The sequence below is a fragment of the Nycticebus coucang genome, chromosome 7 (assembly GCF_027406575.1).
Source record: "Nycticebus coucang isolate mNycCou1 chromosome 7, mNycCou1.pri, whole genome shotgun sequence".
Lineage (NCBI taxonomy): Eukaryota > Metazoa > Chordata > Mammalia > Primates > Lorisidae > Nycticebus > Nycticebus coucang.
In genome coordinates this window covers 22203422-22221061 of record NC_069786.1, presented here as the reverse complement: position 1 = coordinate 22221061, position 17640 = coordinate 22203422, and the positions used below count along the sequence as shown (strand labels likewise).

The following is a 17640-nucleotide window of genomic DNA, read 5'->3' as shown; positions in this document are numbered from 1 at the left end:
ACTTGGTAAAGGAGATCACTGTCATTACACTGAGCAACATAGGGACAGGGAGAAGCAAAGAAAGGATGTTTAGGATTTTTGGGGGATCTAGTTTGACAAGACTTTTAATAAGTGTTATTGATGATGAATTGGTGAAAAAAAAATTTTTTTATATGTGGTTAGATTAGGGAATTCAGGGAAGTGAGAGTTTTGGAGAGGCTCTTGAACAGGAAACAGTCATTTGGCTGACCTATGTATTGTTTTGTGAAAGACATATTTACTCTCGTGAGCATTAGCTGAGTGGTCTATTTTTCAAGTAAATGGGTTTTAACAAAGTTCTTGGAAAAAAAATTATTTACCACTTGCTCCTCCTGGCAAGAATTTTCTGAAATATTAAAGTCATATTAATACAGACAGTGAAATAGTAAACTTGTGTTCATGTAAACAGTAAAATGTCTGGTTGTAGATGGTTTTAGTTTTCAAAGGAACAAGAAAAAAAAGGCCCCTTTATTTGAAAACTAAAACAAACATCAAAACTAGATGAAAATAGCCAGTAAAAAGATTAAAAGGAATTGCATGATTAAATATTTAATTACTGATACAGGAGATCAGAAAAGAGAGAGATACCAGGTGAGGACTTTAAAGGTGTTGGGAACTTAACAATGCTTTGAAAAACATGAAAAGTCTACATAGGACCTAGGCATTAGAAAATTTTCATAAATCTGAGTGAGAGAGAACTTTAAGATATTTGAAGAATTATAAATAACAGATGATCTGGATTAAGGTAAGGTATTGGTAGATAATAAATATAGAAATATATATTGAATTTTATACTTTATTGTTAGGGTCTTTGTGGCAAATATGGTCAAAACCATAAAGAGATTTTGGTCTAGGTCCATTTGCTCATCCAAAAAAGACCCAATTATAAGGCAATAAGGATTGCCCAGGAAGAAAAGAATTTTTTTTTTTTTTTTTTTTTTTTTTTGTAGAGACAGAGTCTCACTTTATGGCCCTCGGTAGAGTGCCGTGGCCTCACACAGCTCACAGTAACCTCCAACTCATGGGCTTAAGCGATTCTCTTGCCTCAGCCTCCCAAGTAGCTGGGACTACAGGCGCCCACCACAACGCCCGGCTATTTTCTGGTTGTTTTGCATTTTGGCCGGGGCCGGGTTTGAACCCGCCACCCTCGGCATATGGGGCCGGCGCCTTACCGACTGAGCCACAGGCGCAGCGCCTGTGGCTCAAGGGGTAGGGCGCCCGTCCCATATGCCGGAGGTGGCGGGTTCAAACCCAGCCCCGGCCAAAAACCAAAAAACAATAAAAAATAAATAAATAAATAGAAAAGAATTTTTTTTTTTATTGTTGGGGATTCATTGAGGGTACAATAAGCCAGTTACACTGATTGCAATTGTTAGGTAAAGTCCCTCTTGCAATCATGTCTTGCCCCATAAAGTGTGACACACACTAAGGCCCCACCCTCCTCCCTCCATCCCTCTTTCTGCTTCCCCCCCCATAAACTTAATTGTCATTAATTGTCCTCATGTCAAGATTGAGTACATAGGATTCATGCTTCTCCATTTTTGTGATGCTTTACTAAGAATAATGTCTTCCACTTCCATCCAGGTTAATACGAAGGATGTAAAGTCTCCATTTTTTTTAATAGCTGAATAGTATTCCATGGTATACATATACCACAGCTTGTTAATCCATTCCTGGGTTGGTGGGCATTTAGGCTGTTTCCACATTTTGGCAATGGTAAATTGAGCTGCCATAAATAGTCTAGTACAAGTGTCCTTATGATAAAAGGATTTTTTTCCTTCTGGGTAGATGCCCAGTAATGGGATTGCAGGATCGAATGGGAGGTCTAGGTTGAGTGCTTTGAGGTTTCTCCATACTTCCTTCCAGAAAGGTTGTACTAGTTTGCAGTCCCACCAGCAGTGTAAAAGTGTTCCCTTCTCTCCACATCCACGCCAGCATATGCAGTTTTGAGATTTTGTGATGTGGGCCATTCTCACTGGGGTTAGATGATATCTCAGAGTTGTTTTGATTTGCATTTCTCTAATATATAGAGATGATGAACATTTTTTCATATGTTTGTTAGCCATTCATCTGTCATCTTTAGAGAAAGTTCTATTCATGTCTCTTGCCCATTGGTATAAGGGATTGTTGGCTTTTTTCATGTGGATTAATTTGAGTTCTCTATAGATCCTGGTTATCAAGCTTTTGTCTGATTGAAAATATGCAAATATCCTTTCCCATTGTGTAGGTTGTCTCTTTGCTTTGGTTATTGTCTCCTTAGCTGTACAGAAAAGAATTTTTTAATATGAAAGGCATCTTGTTGGGAGAACTGCCTCAAATCTGCCTCTTCAATTAATGAGGTGATAGGCTTTAGAAGGAGGAATTGTGTGCTTTGGGGCAGGCCGTGGTGTTATTAAGAAGGGGCTATAGACATTAGGGGTAGGTTGTAGGGATAGTGAACCTTGGTATCAGGAAGTCTGCCCAGGGGTCTTCAGAATTCCTGCTTCTTTGTCTTAAAGAAAAATCCACCATTTCTGGGAAGCAACTCAAAAGGTCAAGTAGTTAGTGAAGGGAGAGGATTATTAAAATATGTCGGGGACATAAGAATTTATTCATAGAACTGATTACAATATGAGACAACGAGAAGTATTGGGTAGAATGAATTGGATTGTGTAATGGGACTAACAAGAGCATAGAAAACATTTTAACAATCATCCTGGTGAGAGGTGTCAGGGTGAAGGCAAAATATCCCTTTCACCCCCAGATTTTCACTGAAAACCCAACTCATAATAAAGCAGATTAAGAAAAGCTATCAAATTTATTTAATGTAAATATTTGAGAACACTTCAAAAATGAGGATTTAACTTCCCAGTGGGGTTCAGAAACTTATGAATTTCTGGTAAAATTGTTTATTGGAGGGGGAAAAGAGGAATTCTGTGGAGGGGCAACAAAGGCTCACAAGGGAGGATGGATGGATGAGGGAAGGAAGATTAAGTGATGAAAGCATAGAACCTCCACAGTTGACCATTTTCCTACCTGGACCGCCTCCTTAAGTTGCCCCAATTTTCATAGACCAGACATGACCATGTATATGTGTTAGTACAATAGGCCTACTTCCTTACGTTGCCCTCCTCTGTATACTAACCAGTTTGTTACCGTCCTTTGGGTGCTCAACTTACAGAGGTTCTCCCATAGTTCCCTTTTTGGAATTGAGGGACATTATCTTCTTAAAGAGTCTGTTCAGGTTTGGTCACACTTCTGGTCTTCCAAGGAGGGGAAGAAAAGGACAATTGTTCTAGGTGTTGCCAGATCTCAGGTAACTTAAGAAACTTTAATGATTTGAGGAAAGTTAATAGTGGGGCGGAGTGGGGGAGATCAGGGAGACCCTGAGTCTTCTTCATTAGTGCAGAATATCAAAATGTCATATTTTGGGGAAAAATATTTCTGATTTTCTTCAGAGATGATAAGGAAAAATATTAATATAGGAGACAAAGAGGAAGATACACTGGATATGAGGACATATATGTAAATGACATTTGGAGGGAGAATATTGTCAAAAGTATGGAAGTTAATTTTATTTTACTGAGTTTTATATATCTACATAAGGTGATCCAGCATAGACTTGAAAATACTGAACTGACGCATGAGAAAGGGCATGCCTTGAGCTGAAAGTTTTAAGAATCGATATAGGGTGCGGCGCCTGTGGCTCAGTCGGTGGGGCGATGGCCCCATATGTTGAGGGTGGCGGGTTCAAACCCAGCTCCGGCCGAACTGCAACCAAAAAATAGCCGGGCGTTGTGGCAGGCGCCTGTAGTCCCAGCTACTCGGGAGGCTGAGGCAAGAGAATCGCTTAAGCCCAGGAGTTGGAGGTTGCTGTGAGCCTTGTGAGGCCATGGCACTCTACCAAGGGCCATAAAGTGAGACTCTGTCTCTACAAAATAAATAAATAAATAAAAGAATCAATATAGGAAAATATGCATAAAAAAAATCACTCAGAGAGCTGTTGAAAAAAAATTTAAAAAAATAGAACTGAGCTTTGAAGGATGTCTTTGTGTAGATAGCAGTTGTTAGGATAGGATATGGGTTCAATATCAAGTGAAGATTTCAAAATTCTTCTGTTCATCGCCTTTGTCACACACTGTTAAGTCCAGTGAGGTGTAGATTAAGTGTAGGGGAAAAAGAATATATTGGATTTTATAATTGCAGGTCAGTGATAATGTTGGAAGTTTAAAGTTTCAGGAAAGCAAGGACTGGGGTTCCCTGCAGGAGATATGGCTAATAAACAAGGATGGCAGATACCCAAAATAAGGCAGAGCCCTCTTACATAAAAAGTGTGTTGGGCTTATTGTGGAACAGAAAAAGCTAGGAACAGAACAAAGACCAGAATGAACCTGCTTATTATTCTTTTTTATTATAGAGAACTATATTCATTTTAAGCAGTACCAGTAGCTGACAAATGGAAGCAGAAATCTAAGATTTCTAAGAGCTCAGAGTACATTGATTTAGTTATAAAACAAAAATTTGTTTGCAAAGGAGAACACCTCTTCCCCAAACTCTGAGGAAAAAGACAGGTGTATATGGAATAAGATCTTGAAGTAGAGAGAGAAAACATTAAAGCTATTTCGGATGGTCTCAGTTTCTCAAATATATGGAGACTGGGGCTCTTTAAAAAGTGAGGAAAGTTTTACGTCACATTATTGTGAGCAATGTTTTATGAAAATCGGCTGAGGAGCCTGCTATTTCAATCGTGAAGGCACCATATTCTAGATTTATCACTGATTTTGTTAGGTCCCTCTGGAAGAGGATGTTCCCTAGTTCTTGACTCCTGGGTTGCCAAGAATGAGCACTGGTGCCTACACAAACCAGTCACCGTTAACATACATTTATTACAGAACGAAGCACTTAAACCATAAGGGAAATGTGTCAGGACAGTCCCTTACCATGGAGAAGAAAGAGCGAAGTCTGGGCAGTACCCAGTCTTATATAGACTAAATGAACACTTTGTACTGATTTATATATACCCTTAAAGTCATGGACAAAAATTTCTAGGTTTCCACTTTTTGCCTTCACAAAATTAAAAAGGCTTAAAATTTGACAACAATAACAATGTTTAAGGCAAGGACTAGAAACAAAAACCTCGTAAAGAACAAACAAAGATAAAACATTCAGAAAAGAAATCAGACAATTGCTGCAACGACGTATTAAGCAATAATAATAATAGTAATGCAAAGAAAGTAATATTCACATTGTGAAATAAGAGTATGTCTATTATAGAATGCTTTGACTCTAAGGATTATCCAGTAAATTTTACTTTAAAAATTTAATTTGAAGTGTCGTCTTTATCTTTTCAAACAAGCTCCACTTCCTTCTACTTTGGCTCTGGTCTTATTTACTTCAAGCCCAGTGACAACCCTTACTAGAATTTCCACTTACTTTGAGAAACAGTGACACTGTGAGCTACTCTTTCTTCCTCCCTTGACTAAAACCACCATTCATAGCAAAATTGCTCTCTGAGCTACTTTTTCACTCTAAAACCACACATCTCATCCTTATTTAGGGTTCTGTAGCATGCCTTCCTCCAGGGAGAAGACCACTTATTGAGCCCCTTTTGCCATGTTTATCTCTATGGTTCAATGGAAGAAGGCAAATTCATTTTCTCTTAATTTGTTGAGAAAATATAAGGATTATTTTTTCAGGGCATGTTATGTGCTCTTCTTGCTAATCTACATATAATGATATGCTCATCAAAGTGAAGAAATGGTTCAAAGTTGAGAATATCAAAAAGATTTCAGAAAGAGAAGAGGGATTAGAACTCAGGGTTGGGGCTAGACATTTGATTTGAATATGTATTAATTGAGAGAAAAAAGACAGGGGATCAAATGATCCGGCAAGACCACATGAGCATTGCAGGTGATCGGTTTGCTGTTGAGATATAATCATACATGCATGATGGAAAGGAAAGAGAAGAAAGGATTGGAAAAAAAAATCCAAATAAATATTTCTTATTTACATAAACTTATTTGTTCTGCTTCACTAGAAAGGACAACAGGTAAAGTTAATGATAAAAAGAACCCAATTTATTTATGGTTGATACCAGAAGTTCGGAAGGTGACAACAAAATCTTGTATTAAAGGTCATAAAGGACTATCATTTAGTCCATACAGTCAGCCTCAGGCAGTAACTGGGAAATCCCTTCTTTACCTCACTCTACTTTCTTAAAAGGCCATTTGTCTTTTCCTGTCTCCCAGGCCACAGTTCCAACATAGCACTGCCCCCATATTATTAAGGTCAAGAAAAAATCTTGAACTTCTGTGGCATTCTTGACTGTAATAGTATTACCAGCCTCTGAGTGAAGGTTTTTCCAAGTTCTTGGGGATCATTGGGAAAAGAATTTCAGGATGCACCACGCTTTTACTGAAAGTGAAAAGAAACTCTCAGGAAAGAGAGTGGGCAGGCTCATTAGATAGAAGCTACACTGGGAGGAGGTCCTTTCAGGTCTTTTGTAGTTTTCCTAATTGAGGAGAGGAATATTCATGGCAAAATAGTTGGCTTTTATTAAGAACATGGGTAGTAATTCCTAGAATTAAGTTCCCTCCCTCCCATTTTCATATTTTATATGGTTGCATGGAAACTATCAGGGTGATTTCAAGGGTGGAGGGATTCCAGAGTTCATGTAGGGTAACAGAGGTAGCTCACAAGCTGGTTGAAGCTGGTTCTTGCCTGCAGTTATCAGCCCCTTTTGTTTAAGATTATTGAATGCCTACACCAGTCAGCAAGTCCTTGCATCTGTGCTCCAACCCTATCTTTGGCCTCCTACTCTAACAATAGAAGGGTCCTTCTCAGCTCAACCTTTTGAATGAGACACTAAGAGACACTTCACTTGGGCTAGTCCTGGTTCCTTCTCATTATGTAAATTCCAGGTGTAACTATTAATAATATTGAAATAATGAGAGAAAGGGTTAAAAAAATTGTTTTGCCAAAAGGATTTGACATCACATGTGTTATTGAAGTTAATCTTCATGATCCACCATCCAGTGTTTGTTTCTTAAGCTTACAGGTAAAGACATTCAAGTTCTGATAGATTTCAAATTACATAAATTCATTCAATGTAAATAGTGGATCTAATGCCCATTTACACTGCCTTTCTCACAGGAATGGGCAGGGGATTAGGGATGCATATGCAATGCCATGGAAAAGCCTAGAATTTGGTAAAACTGGAAAGGAGATTTTCATTGACAAAAAGAAAAAGAAAGTATTGAAAACTACTTCCCTTTTACCCAAATATACACATGTACATCTTTTTATCCCCTTGGTATCATCCCATACTCTCTGTCAGTTTCCCTCAAGTTAGTATCTTTAGATATTCTTAAGATGATATATTATCCTAACAAATGTGGCTAAACCTAAATAAAAAAAATATGTAAAATCAACCATCCAGAAGAAAGCAACTATTTACAATGAAGGAAGACATCGTTCTCTTAAAGTTGACAAAGTACAAAGTGGACTCGATAAAGTAACAACCTCAATGATTTTGATCTGTGATCACACAGGCCAAATAAAATGATGGAGATAAAATTCTCAACACCCCTCCCCCCCCAACAAAATTTGAGAAGCTGAAGAGGAACTAAGTGGTGGCAGAAGGACTTGATAGAGGAATAACTCTGCATGCAGATGGCTCAATACCAGGAATCTTATAACTCTGCCTAGTTAAGGTCAACTGGCAGCCCTTCTTGCAAGTGAAAAAACTAGATCACTCATCAGTAACAGCTTACTTTGCAGACTGAAGACAGTCTTTCTTTGTTCTTCCTTTCCCACCTCAGAATGTGCAACAGATTGCCCACATTTTAATTAATTTTCATTTGTTAAACCATGAATCTGAGTGGCCCTCTCACTGACCCAGTGTTTGTTGCACAACAGACTATGTGTTAGGAGGGCTTCCTGATCTTTCAAGAGAATTAATGTGAGGCAGATAGAAATCTGCCCAGGTTATTGAAGGCTAACAATGATTGTTCCAATGTGTCTGCTTATTATGCACATCATTTTCTCTGCTACAGTAATTATGTTACCTAGTCAATGTGTTTGTCAATGGTTAATGTCTTTGTTGTTGCAGATACAGATGTGGTGTATAAAAGCGAGAATGGACATGTCGTTAAACTGAATATAGAAACAAATGCCACCACATTATTATTGGAAAACACAACTTTTGTAAGTAATGAATAACTAATGACTTTATGCATTTCAGAATTGTTTAGAATGTTTACTAGGTGCACATCACTTTCTATTCTTCAGCTCTAGCATTTGCTAAGTATTTCAGGTGAAAAGTTAGGGCTAGACTATCATTGTAATCAGATCTATTGATAGAAAAATTTCCCAATGAACAACTGAATCATTTTTTTCCCATTTACTCTTCTTAATAAGTGGAGGAATAGTTCCATGATGTTAGTTGCTTAGAATGAATAATTTTCCAATATTTTCTATGGAGATTAGTCATAAAAATGTCAAGAATTAAAAAAGAGTGGAGCCTAGCCGAAATTATTATTAAGTTTAACTTTTAATCCCCCCCTCTTTTAATTTATTCTTCCTGACTTCTTTCTAATTCTGTTGTTTTCTGGACAGGGAAAGAGAAGACTTTGGAAAATGAGCCTTCTGGTGGGGTTTCCTTTTAGATGTGTTTTCCTTTTAGATTTAGGATTCTGTCAGTGTCAACATTTTTTGAAATGACTGAATATATTATATTGGTCTTATAAAAGAATAAAAACTTTGTCTTTTGGCTAGATCCAGTGCTCTTAAGGATAGGAAACAGCTATGATTACTTACAGAGTTAACAATAGTGAATTAACTATTGGAAATGTTCAAAATCTAGCTGTCCAACACCAAGGAAAAACAGTGCATAATTATTTACTCGCAATTGCACGTAATTAAAGTTTCAGCATATTTTCTATTAGATGAGTTCATATAATATAGGCAAAACATACAGGGACTCTGAAGACATTTTCCACAAAATAAAACAGTAAGGAACATTATTGGCTACTTTTAGAACTTATTCCTACTTGTAGATCTAGAATAGACCTTTAATCTTATTTTTTTTTTTTTTACAGAATGTCCTAGTGGAAAAGATGGACCATGGACTTTTTGTTGTTTACTGTTTTTAGATATTTAGAAAAAATTATCATTAAAATCATTACATGGTTATATATGTATATATCTATATAATTAGGTTATTAGTAGAGTATAATGACATTTTTATTTTTCAACTACTCAGTTAATTCACACATATTTGAAGAACAGTTATTCTCTATGCAGAGTTTTTTGGTTCTTGTGGGTGGGATGTCAAAAATATACAAGGCAGATTGTTCTCTTGTTTTATTTAATTATTTATTTATTTTTGCCATGGTGCCAGCCTAGCTCACTGCAGCCTCAAACACCTGGGTTCAAGTGATCTTCCTACTGCAGCCTCCTGAATAGCTGGGACTATAGGTTCCCCCCACAACACCTGGCTAATTTTTGATTTTTAGTCTTGCTGTTGCTCAGACTGATCTTTGATTTCTGAGCTCAAGCAATCCTCCCACCTCAGCCTCCCAGAGTGCTAGGATAACAGTCATGAGCCACCTACCTGGTTTAGATTGTTCATTTTCTAAGGATGTAGATTTCCATTAGTGAAATACTAACCCTCATGAAAAGTTTTAGTAAATAATATAGAGCAGTATTTATTATTTCCTCATTGAATGATCCTCGGGGATGCTAAAGGAAAAACTAGGTAATCACTGAGAGGTGTTTTCATCAGTAGAAAAGAAACCCTTAGTAGAAAGATAGGCTAGGAGGCAGAAAACTAATGGAGTGAGGAAAGGGTATCTTAATGATATCCTGACTAAAGTCAACGTGAATTGATTTTCTATAAAATTAGCTTAATGGAAGAAAATTTAATTTATTTTTTTATTAAATCATAGCTGTATACATTAATGCAATTATGGGGTACAATGTGCTGGTTTTATATACAATTTGAAATACTTTCATCAAACTGGTTAACATGACCTTGACCGCATTTTCCTAGTTACCGTGTTAAGACATTTATATTCTACACTTAGTAGATTTAAAATGTACCCTTGTAAAATGTACCATAGGTGTGGTCCCACCAATTACCCTCCTTCCACCCATCCTCCTTCCTCCACATTTTGTAAATGGAGATTATAGAACTCCAGGAGCCAAACATTCCGCTTGATGTAGACACTCACATCAATACTCACTCATAGTGAGTATTCTGTGATATGACTGTTCCTGACTCCCTTGAACAAATTAGTGAGATTTTCCCCCTGATGACAACTTATAGGGATTTTTCCCTAGTATTTATTCATTAATTTTGTAGCCTGTATAATCATCAAAAAAGAAAGAAAAAAACAAATAATTTGGATTCTTATTTCTTTATCCTGGTTCTTTGGTTGGTATTGCACACCACCCCCAGCACATCTCATTGTGGTTTTCTCCATGTGCCAATTAATGTCATTTTGTCTTTATGCTTTTGTGTTAAATATTTTTAAATCTCTTTAAGTTCTATTTTTCTGTCCTCTGTTTTGACCATGACTTTTATTTACTGCTGAGTCATATGTAGAAAATATTCTAATTTACTGATCTTCTAAGTAATAGACGCTCTAAACACATTTATGTCACAACACAGGTAATTAAGCAATTCACAAATCCTAGAACTGTCTGCATTTGATGGTGAGCATTGTTAAGGCAGGGGAGGGTAGCAAATATTTACATTCAGTAACCCTAAACCGAGAACAAAAACAAGAATTACTGTGATTTCAGAAGATTGCAGAGGAACGTGTGTAATCATTTCTCCCAGCCCCAAGATAGCATTAAAACAGTTGTGTTTTTAAAGTTTATATTCTCTTAAAAGCTGAATTTACATGTTCTCCCAGCATTCTATTTTTTAAAAAAATCTATTATTGGGCGGTGCCTGTGGCTCAACTGAGTAGGGCACTGGCTCCATATGTCGGAGGTGGTGGGTTCAAACCCAGCCCCGGCCAAAAACTGCAAAAAAAAAAATCTGTTATTAGGGCATAAGAATTCCATTCATACTTCAGGCTTTTCTTTCAGTAATTATCAATATTTTAATTGTAATATTAATTTATTGCATCAGATAAGTATAAAAAGTTTTATAATAAAAATGTGCTAAGTCAGTTGAGAAAAATAAATGTATTTTTGATTAAAATGTGCTTAATAAGCCACATTATGCTATGCCAATGTATTTTAAAAATTGAAATAGTTTAACATCATATTGCTATTTTTCAGCTTAAACCATAGTAAATGTGATTACTGTGTACTTTTCACTATGTAATCTTGGTTAACAGAGCCTATAAGTAAAAACATTATTTGGCATGGCTGTCAAAAATGAAAAAAAACTTTAATGAAATAATTGCCTTAAGGCATTCTTTTGGATTAAACTAGGTGGATTTCTAATGAAGGAGGAAATTAGGGGGCATATAACTTCTGAGTAGGAGGATGAGAAAGAAGTGAATTAGCCCCCTAACTGCTCTTAATCATTTCTAAGTATGTGGAAATGTTATCTCTTAAAGCCAGAACTATTTCAGACAAAAGCTCATTCATAATGAGGAATGATGAGAAAAATGTTTCCTATATATTGGCTTTGCTCTTTCTGTTGTTGATATAACAGCAGCCATAAATTGTTTTATCAAATCAATTTTTTGAAATTAGAAAATATCGTAAATATGGGTTCAAGCTCTTTGTCCTTAGATATTGTTATAATGTTTTACAAAAAAGTCTTATGCACTAACACAGAAAGGTAATTGAGAAATAAGAATCTAATCTTAAATCTCTGAAAATAAATACATGATATTTTATTTATTTATTTATTTTATCTTTTTTTTTTTTTTTTTTTTGTAGAGACAGAGTCTCACTGTACGGCCCTCAGGTAGAGTGCCATGACGTCACACTGTTCACAGCAACCTCTAATTCTTGGGCTTACACGATTCTCCTGCCTCAGCCTCCCAAGCAGCTGGGACTACAGGCGCCTGCCACAACGCCCGGCTATTTTTTTATTGCAGTTTGGCCAGGGCTGGGTTTGAACCCGCCACCCTCGCATGTGGGGCCGGCACCCTACTCACTGAGCCACAGACGCCACCCAATACATGATATTTTAATAGCCTAAAATACAGGGAGGACATTCATATGTGGCAGCAGAATAATTGCTAAGAGTATGTTAGCTACACATTTTGGGGTCCAATTGCCCATAGGTCATAAAATAGTAGGTTTAACAAGGACCAGCGAATATTTACTGACAATCATGCATAGAGATGGTATTAGCTGGCTTGCATGCCATCATACAGATGTTTTATTCTATTTGTTGTTTTATTTGCTGTGCCTTGGTTTCTGAAAGGGATAGATCCAACTATCTGTCCCACCATGAAATCAGGAAAGTTATTTACTGATCTGTGTTTGAGAAAATAGCCGCCCTATTAAAAAACAAACCAACAGGTGTTGTGCCTGTGGCTCAAGAGGCTAAGGTGCCAGCCACATACACCTGAGCTGGCGGGTTCGAATCCATCCTGGGCCCGCCAAACAACAATGATGGCTGCAACCAAAAAGTAGCTGGGCGCTGTGGCGGGCACCTGTAGTCCCAGCTACTTGGGAGGCAGAGGCAGGAGAATCGCTTGAACCCAGGAGCTGGAGGTTGCTGTGAGCTGTGATGTCATGGCACTCTACCCAGGGTGACGGCTTGAGGCTCTGTCTCAAAAATAAAAACAAAAACAAAAAAACAAAGCAAACAAATAAATGTAGCAGCACAAATAAAGAATTGTTGAGTAAAAGCTCTTAAAGTTGCACTTATCAAATTTGAGATAAAGAAAGGTCATCAGAAAATTCTGATTGACTATGTGGCCTCATGTGCAGGCTGTAGTAATGATGAATTTTTAGCTGTATACATCTGTAGCCCAGGATTGATTGACATCAGTTGTGCAATATTGATTAACTAGGGAAGCCATGGGAAGTGCAAATATTGCTGTGTGCTTGAAAGCACTGCTTCTTTTTCTAGACCAGCATTTCCCAACTGGGGGTGAATTTGCTCCTAGAATACTTTTGTCAACTCTAGGGACATTCTTGATTTTCATGACTGAAAGTGAAGTTTGCTATGGGAATCTAGCGGTCAGGGACATGCATCCTGGACATCAGCGCTGAACATCTCCCCACAACAAGGACTTACCTAACCAGAAATGTCAGTGATGTCAAGTTTAACCAACCCTGTTCTAGAAAGAAATACGAGAGAATCTGTATGATTACAAGTAATTTTTTTTTTCTGAAATGATATCAAAGTAGTGACTTGTAAATAGGTAATTTTAAGAAAAATCTTAAGTTGTGGCTTCTCGCTTCATTAGCATAAGATACTTTTTTTTTTTTCCTTTTTAAGGCTAGCTCTGCAAAGACAACCAGCATGCATGAGATGCATGAGAGGAATTTTTTTTTTTTCCTTTTTAAGGCTAGCTCTGCAAAGACAACCAGCATGCATGAGATGCATGAGAGGAATCATTTGGCTTTGACTTACTTGCCTTTTTTTTTTTTTTTTGCTGTGTACTGGCTAAAAGTGAATCCCATGTGTTTTATTTATGTATTTATTTTAAATAAGTTTCTAAGGATATGTCTAACTGGGACATTTTTGTTCAGATAAGCTAATAACACTCATTGGCTGTTGCCAACTCTTTTAGTGAGAAAGTAATTGTTTCTCTTTAATTTTGAAGTTACAAACAAGTGACCACTGTGGACCACAGTCACCATACTAATTGCTTTCACTGGTGCACTGTGTTTGTGAACATTTGGATGTGTCATTGTCTTTTAGACTGGGCATGTCTCTCCTTTCACAATAGCAATTACGATTCCCTATGGCTGGATTCTTTCATATTTATCTTATTTTTATTATTTGCCTGGAAAATATTCGGGCACTTTTTGTATCGACATCATTCATTTTGAAAGTCATTGTTATATTTATTTAGATTATTTAGATAATGCCCAACTCTTTGCCATCAAAGAAGGATCGAACTTTATTCACACTATCTATGTATATTCAGGAAAAGAAATGGAGCAATAATTCACTTTTTAGCAAAGATCGAACTGTTCCTTTATTCTTTGAGGAATGAAAGCATTGAATCTACTACAAATATTTAGGTAGAAAATTTGCTCAAAATTTTCTGTAAGTTATATGGATGTGAAAATGAATTTTGACATAGTTAGAGAAGTGATGGAAAATCAGAAAGAAAAATGCTGATCCTCACACCTGGATGTCTACTCGGGCACAAACTTAATTTAAAATGTGAAAAGAAATACACTTGTCTCCTTATGTATGCAAGTATGACAGGATTACCCTGTTGTTTCATACAATTATTCACAAAGATCCCTTCAGGTGAAATGGGGCTAAATTTGATCACTCTGTATTATGTTTTATCCCACATTACCACTGTGAACAATTTAGGGACTAGATTTGATGAGCAAATTTATTCACAAGGCAAAGTATCTTAGATGGTATAATAATTTTTATTATCAATACTTTGTTACTTAAAAAATCCACTTTTGTAGCTATATTTAATCATTGTAAATATTCTTAAATAAGTAACTCTTGACAGAAATAAAAATTACTAAATAATATATCTTAAAACGTCCCTCTGGATAGGCAACATCACTGACATAAATATCACCTTTTCTTCATTGGACGTCACTTGCTTAACCACATGAACATGAGCTTGGTTCAGCCTTGCCTGACATGTTCTCTTAGATGTGTGCAATAAAACTATTACAATTCTGCTATTTACTTTTCTGAAGATTCTCATTTATTCTCTTTGGAGCTGGAGGTGTTTGTCAGATAGGATGCTGGCAACAAACAGGCAGCCAGATTTATTACAATTGTTTACAACTGTTTTGGAATTTGTCTTCTTGAAAGCACTCTGATTTGTAACCAGGGGCAAACAGTCCATTCTGAGCAATTCAAGGCCCTGATCATATGCCCTTGAACATCTGATAGATTTACATGCCCTTGAACATCTGATGGATTTTTCTGCCCTTCATATTCTTTCCGAATAATTTTATAAATAGCTATCTCCTAGTCATGAAGAGCCAATAAGAATTTTTTAATAAAATATTGGTCAAAGAATTCAAAGTTTCACCTATACTAGAGGAATGAGATTTTGATATCTGTAACACAATAGGGTGAGCATAGGTGATGGTAAAATAGTGTATGTTTCAGAATTGCTGAGAATAAGTTTCAAATGTCTGACCACAAAAAATGATGGGTAAGTGAGGTGATGAATATTTTAATTAGCTTAATTTAATCATTCTCCATTATATGTGAATATGTATAAAAATCACAATGTACTACATAAATATATTTAATATTACATTAATATATTATATTATTAAATTATCATTTGTCAATTAAAATAATATTAATAACACATTAAATAGAACTTTGAAAAAGAATAAAATATACCCAGTTTTAAAGTTAATTTGCAATGAAATTTAAGCAAATAAAATATATTTTGAAGGGAATTTTAAGGTCTTAAAATTAATAACATAGAAATATGTTTATTTCTTCCTTTTGGGCTTTCAGAATACTTCACTCTGCAGCTTTATAGTGTATAATGGGGTGTTGGAAAAACTTCTGCAGCTTAGCTACACTATCAAATGCAGACATTCTAATAGTATAATGCAAACAAATCAGTATTTTAGCTTGCCTATAAAACATGTATGAGCTTTCAAGAAAGTTCAATTTTTGAGAACCATTAAATGATAATGGCAGTTTATTATGGAGCTGGAATGCATTCTCTCAGTCTCCTGCTTCACTTTAAATAAAAAGAAACAAGAAATAAAGAGACTTGCTCAGTACATCTAGTGCAATCTTGGTGAACAAAGCAAGTTTGTCAGACCAACAAGGAACAAAATAACTGTGGCTCCCGAAACAGAGCTAAGGATTTTTTTTTTTTTTTGAGACAGCATCACTCAGTTGCCCCAGGTTAGAATGCCATCAGTCCAGCCAACTTCAAACTCCTGAGCTTAAGAGATCCTCTTGGCTCAGCTTCCCAAGTGGCTGGGACTACAGGTGCCTGCCACAATGCCTGGTCAATTTTTCTATTATTTGTAGGGCTGGGGCCTTGATCTTGCATAAGCTAGTCTTGAACTCCTGTCCTCAAGCAACCTCACACTTTAGTCTCCCAAAGTGGTAGGATTTCATGCACGAGTCACCACACCTGGCTTCACTGAACCATTTTTGTGTACCTTACTGAAATTGTAAGAAAAGATAAGAGTCCCTGCCACAAGTATCTCATAATCTATTAAGAGAAGGATGTACTAGTTAAATACAGTAAAACCTCCATAGTTGACCACCTCCGTACATTGACTACATCCTTAGGTTGACCTAATTTTTGTAGACCAGACATACACCTCATATACATATCAGTACAGTAAGCCTAGTTCCGTATGTTGACCATGTCAATATATTGACCAATTTGTTACAGTTTCTTGGGTGGTCCATTTACAGAGGTCTGCTATAAATAGACAAATAGCATTTATAAGCTATAATATGAATAAAAGTGAAGTGCATAAATATAAGAATACAAGTAAAATATTACTTTCATTTCTGTCACTTTATATCCATATTAGAATTTCTAACAAATGAGAATTTCTGTTTTGAAGTCATAAAAATCTTCTCTAATGAAATGAGTATGAGTAGAGCTCATCCTAGGTAGGATGTTTACCAGGAAGGACTAGAGCTTGAGAGCTGTGGGACTAGCATGAAACTTGGAGCATTACAAACTCTTAAGGGGTGCTAATGTGGCAGGACAGCACAGGAAGGAGGAGATGGACGGGGTCAGGGAAAGAAGGAGAAGTCAGATCATTTGAGTCATGGGGCTGGGTTTTCAAAATTAATCAGATTTGCTTTTAAAACAAAGGTCTCTCAGATACCATTAGAGAATAAATTAAAGTTGTGGCTCAGGACAGGACCAATAAACCATTTGATGACCTAGGCTTGGGATCATAAGAAAATAAAATTATAAGACAGGTGTGACGGCTCACGCCTGTTACGCTAGCACTCTGGAAGGCCAAGGCAGGTGGATCACCTGAGTTTAGGCATTTGAGACCAGCCTGAGCAAGAATGAGATCCTGTCTCTACTAAAAATAGAAAAAAGTCTAGCCAGGCAATGCTGTGGGTGCATGTAGTCCCAGTTACTTGTGAGGCTAAGGAAATAGGATTGCTCAAGCCCAAGAGTTTGAGATTGCTGTGAGCTATGATGATGACACGGCAATCACCCTGGCAGGACGAAGTAAAAAAAAAAGAGAGAGAAAGGAAAAAGAAATAAAATTGTGCAGAGAGTGAAAACATGAAAGATTTAAAAATAGTAAGAAGTAACGCAAAACAACAGAATAACGGATAGTGGTTGGAGGCAGTGGTTAAGTATCAAGGATAATGTGTCAGATTTTGGTTGTATGACTTGATGGATGGAGAAATTAACCACTGAGATACAGAATCCTGGTAGAAGCCAATTTTGAAGGTATGTTTGGATGAAAATATCTATTGAGCTATTTTTAATAAATAAGTGGAGAATAGCTATCACACAATATTTAATATGTCACATTTCTTGATTC

The 17640-nt window shown here is 36.5% G+C and overlaps 1 protein-coding gene across 2 annotated transcripts in view; it reads left to right on the top strand.

Moving 5' to 3' along the window:
• The window catches only part of DPP10 (dipeptidyl peptidase like 10), a 752684-nt gene that overhangs the window by 349081 nt on the left and 385963 nt on the right, over positions 1-17640 (top strand). For both annotated transcript variants that reach the window (XM_053597757.1, XM_053597758.1), the window contains exon 4: positions 8108-8202. In XM_053597757.1, the coding sequence (XP_053453732.1) occupies positions 8108-8202 (95 nt within the window). The remainder of the gene's footprint in view (positions 1-8107; positions 8203-17640) is intronic.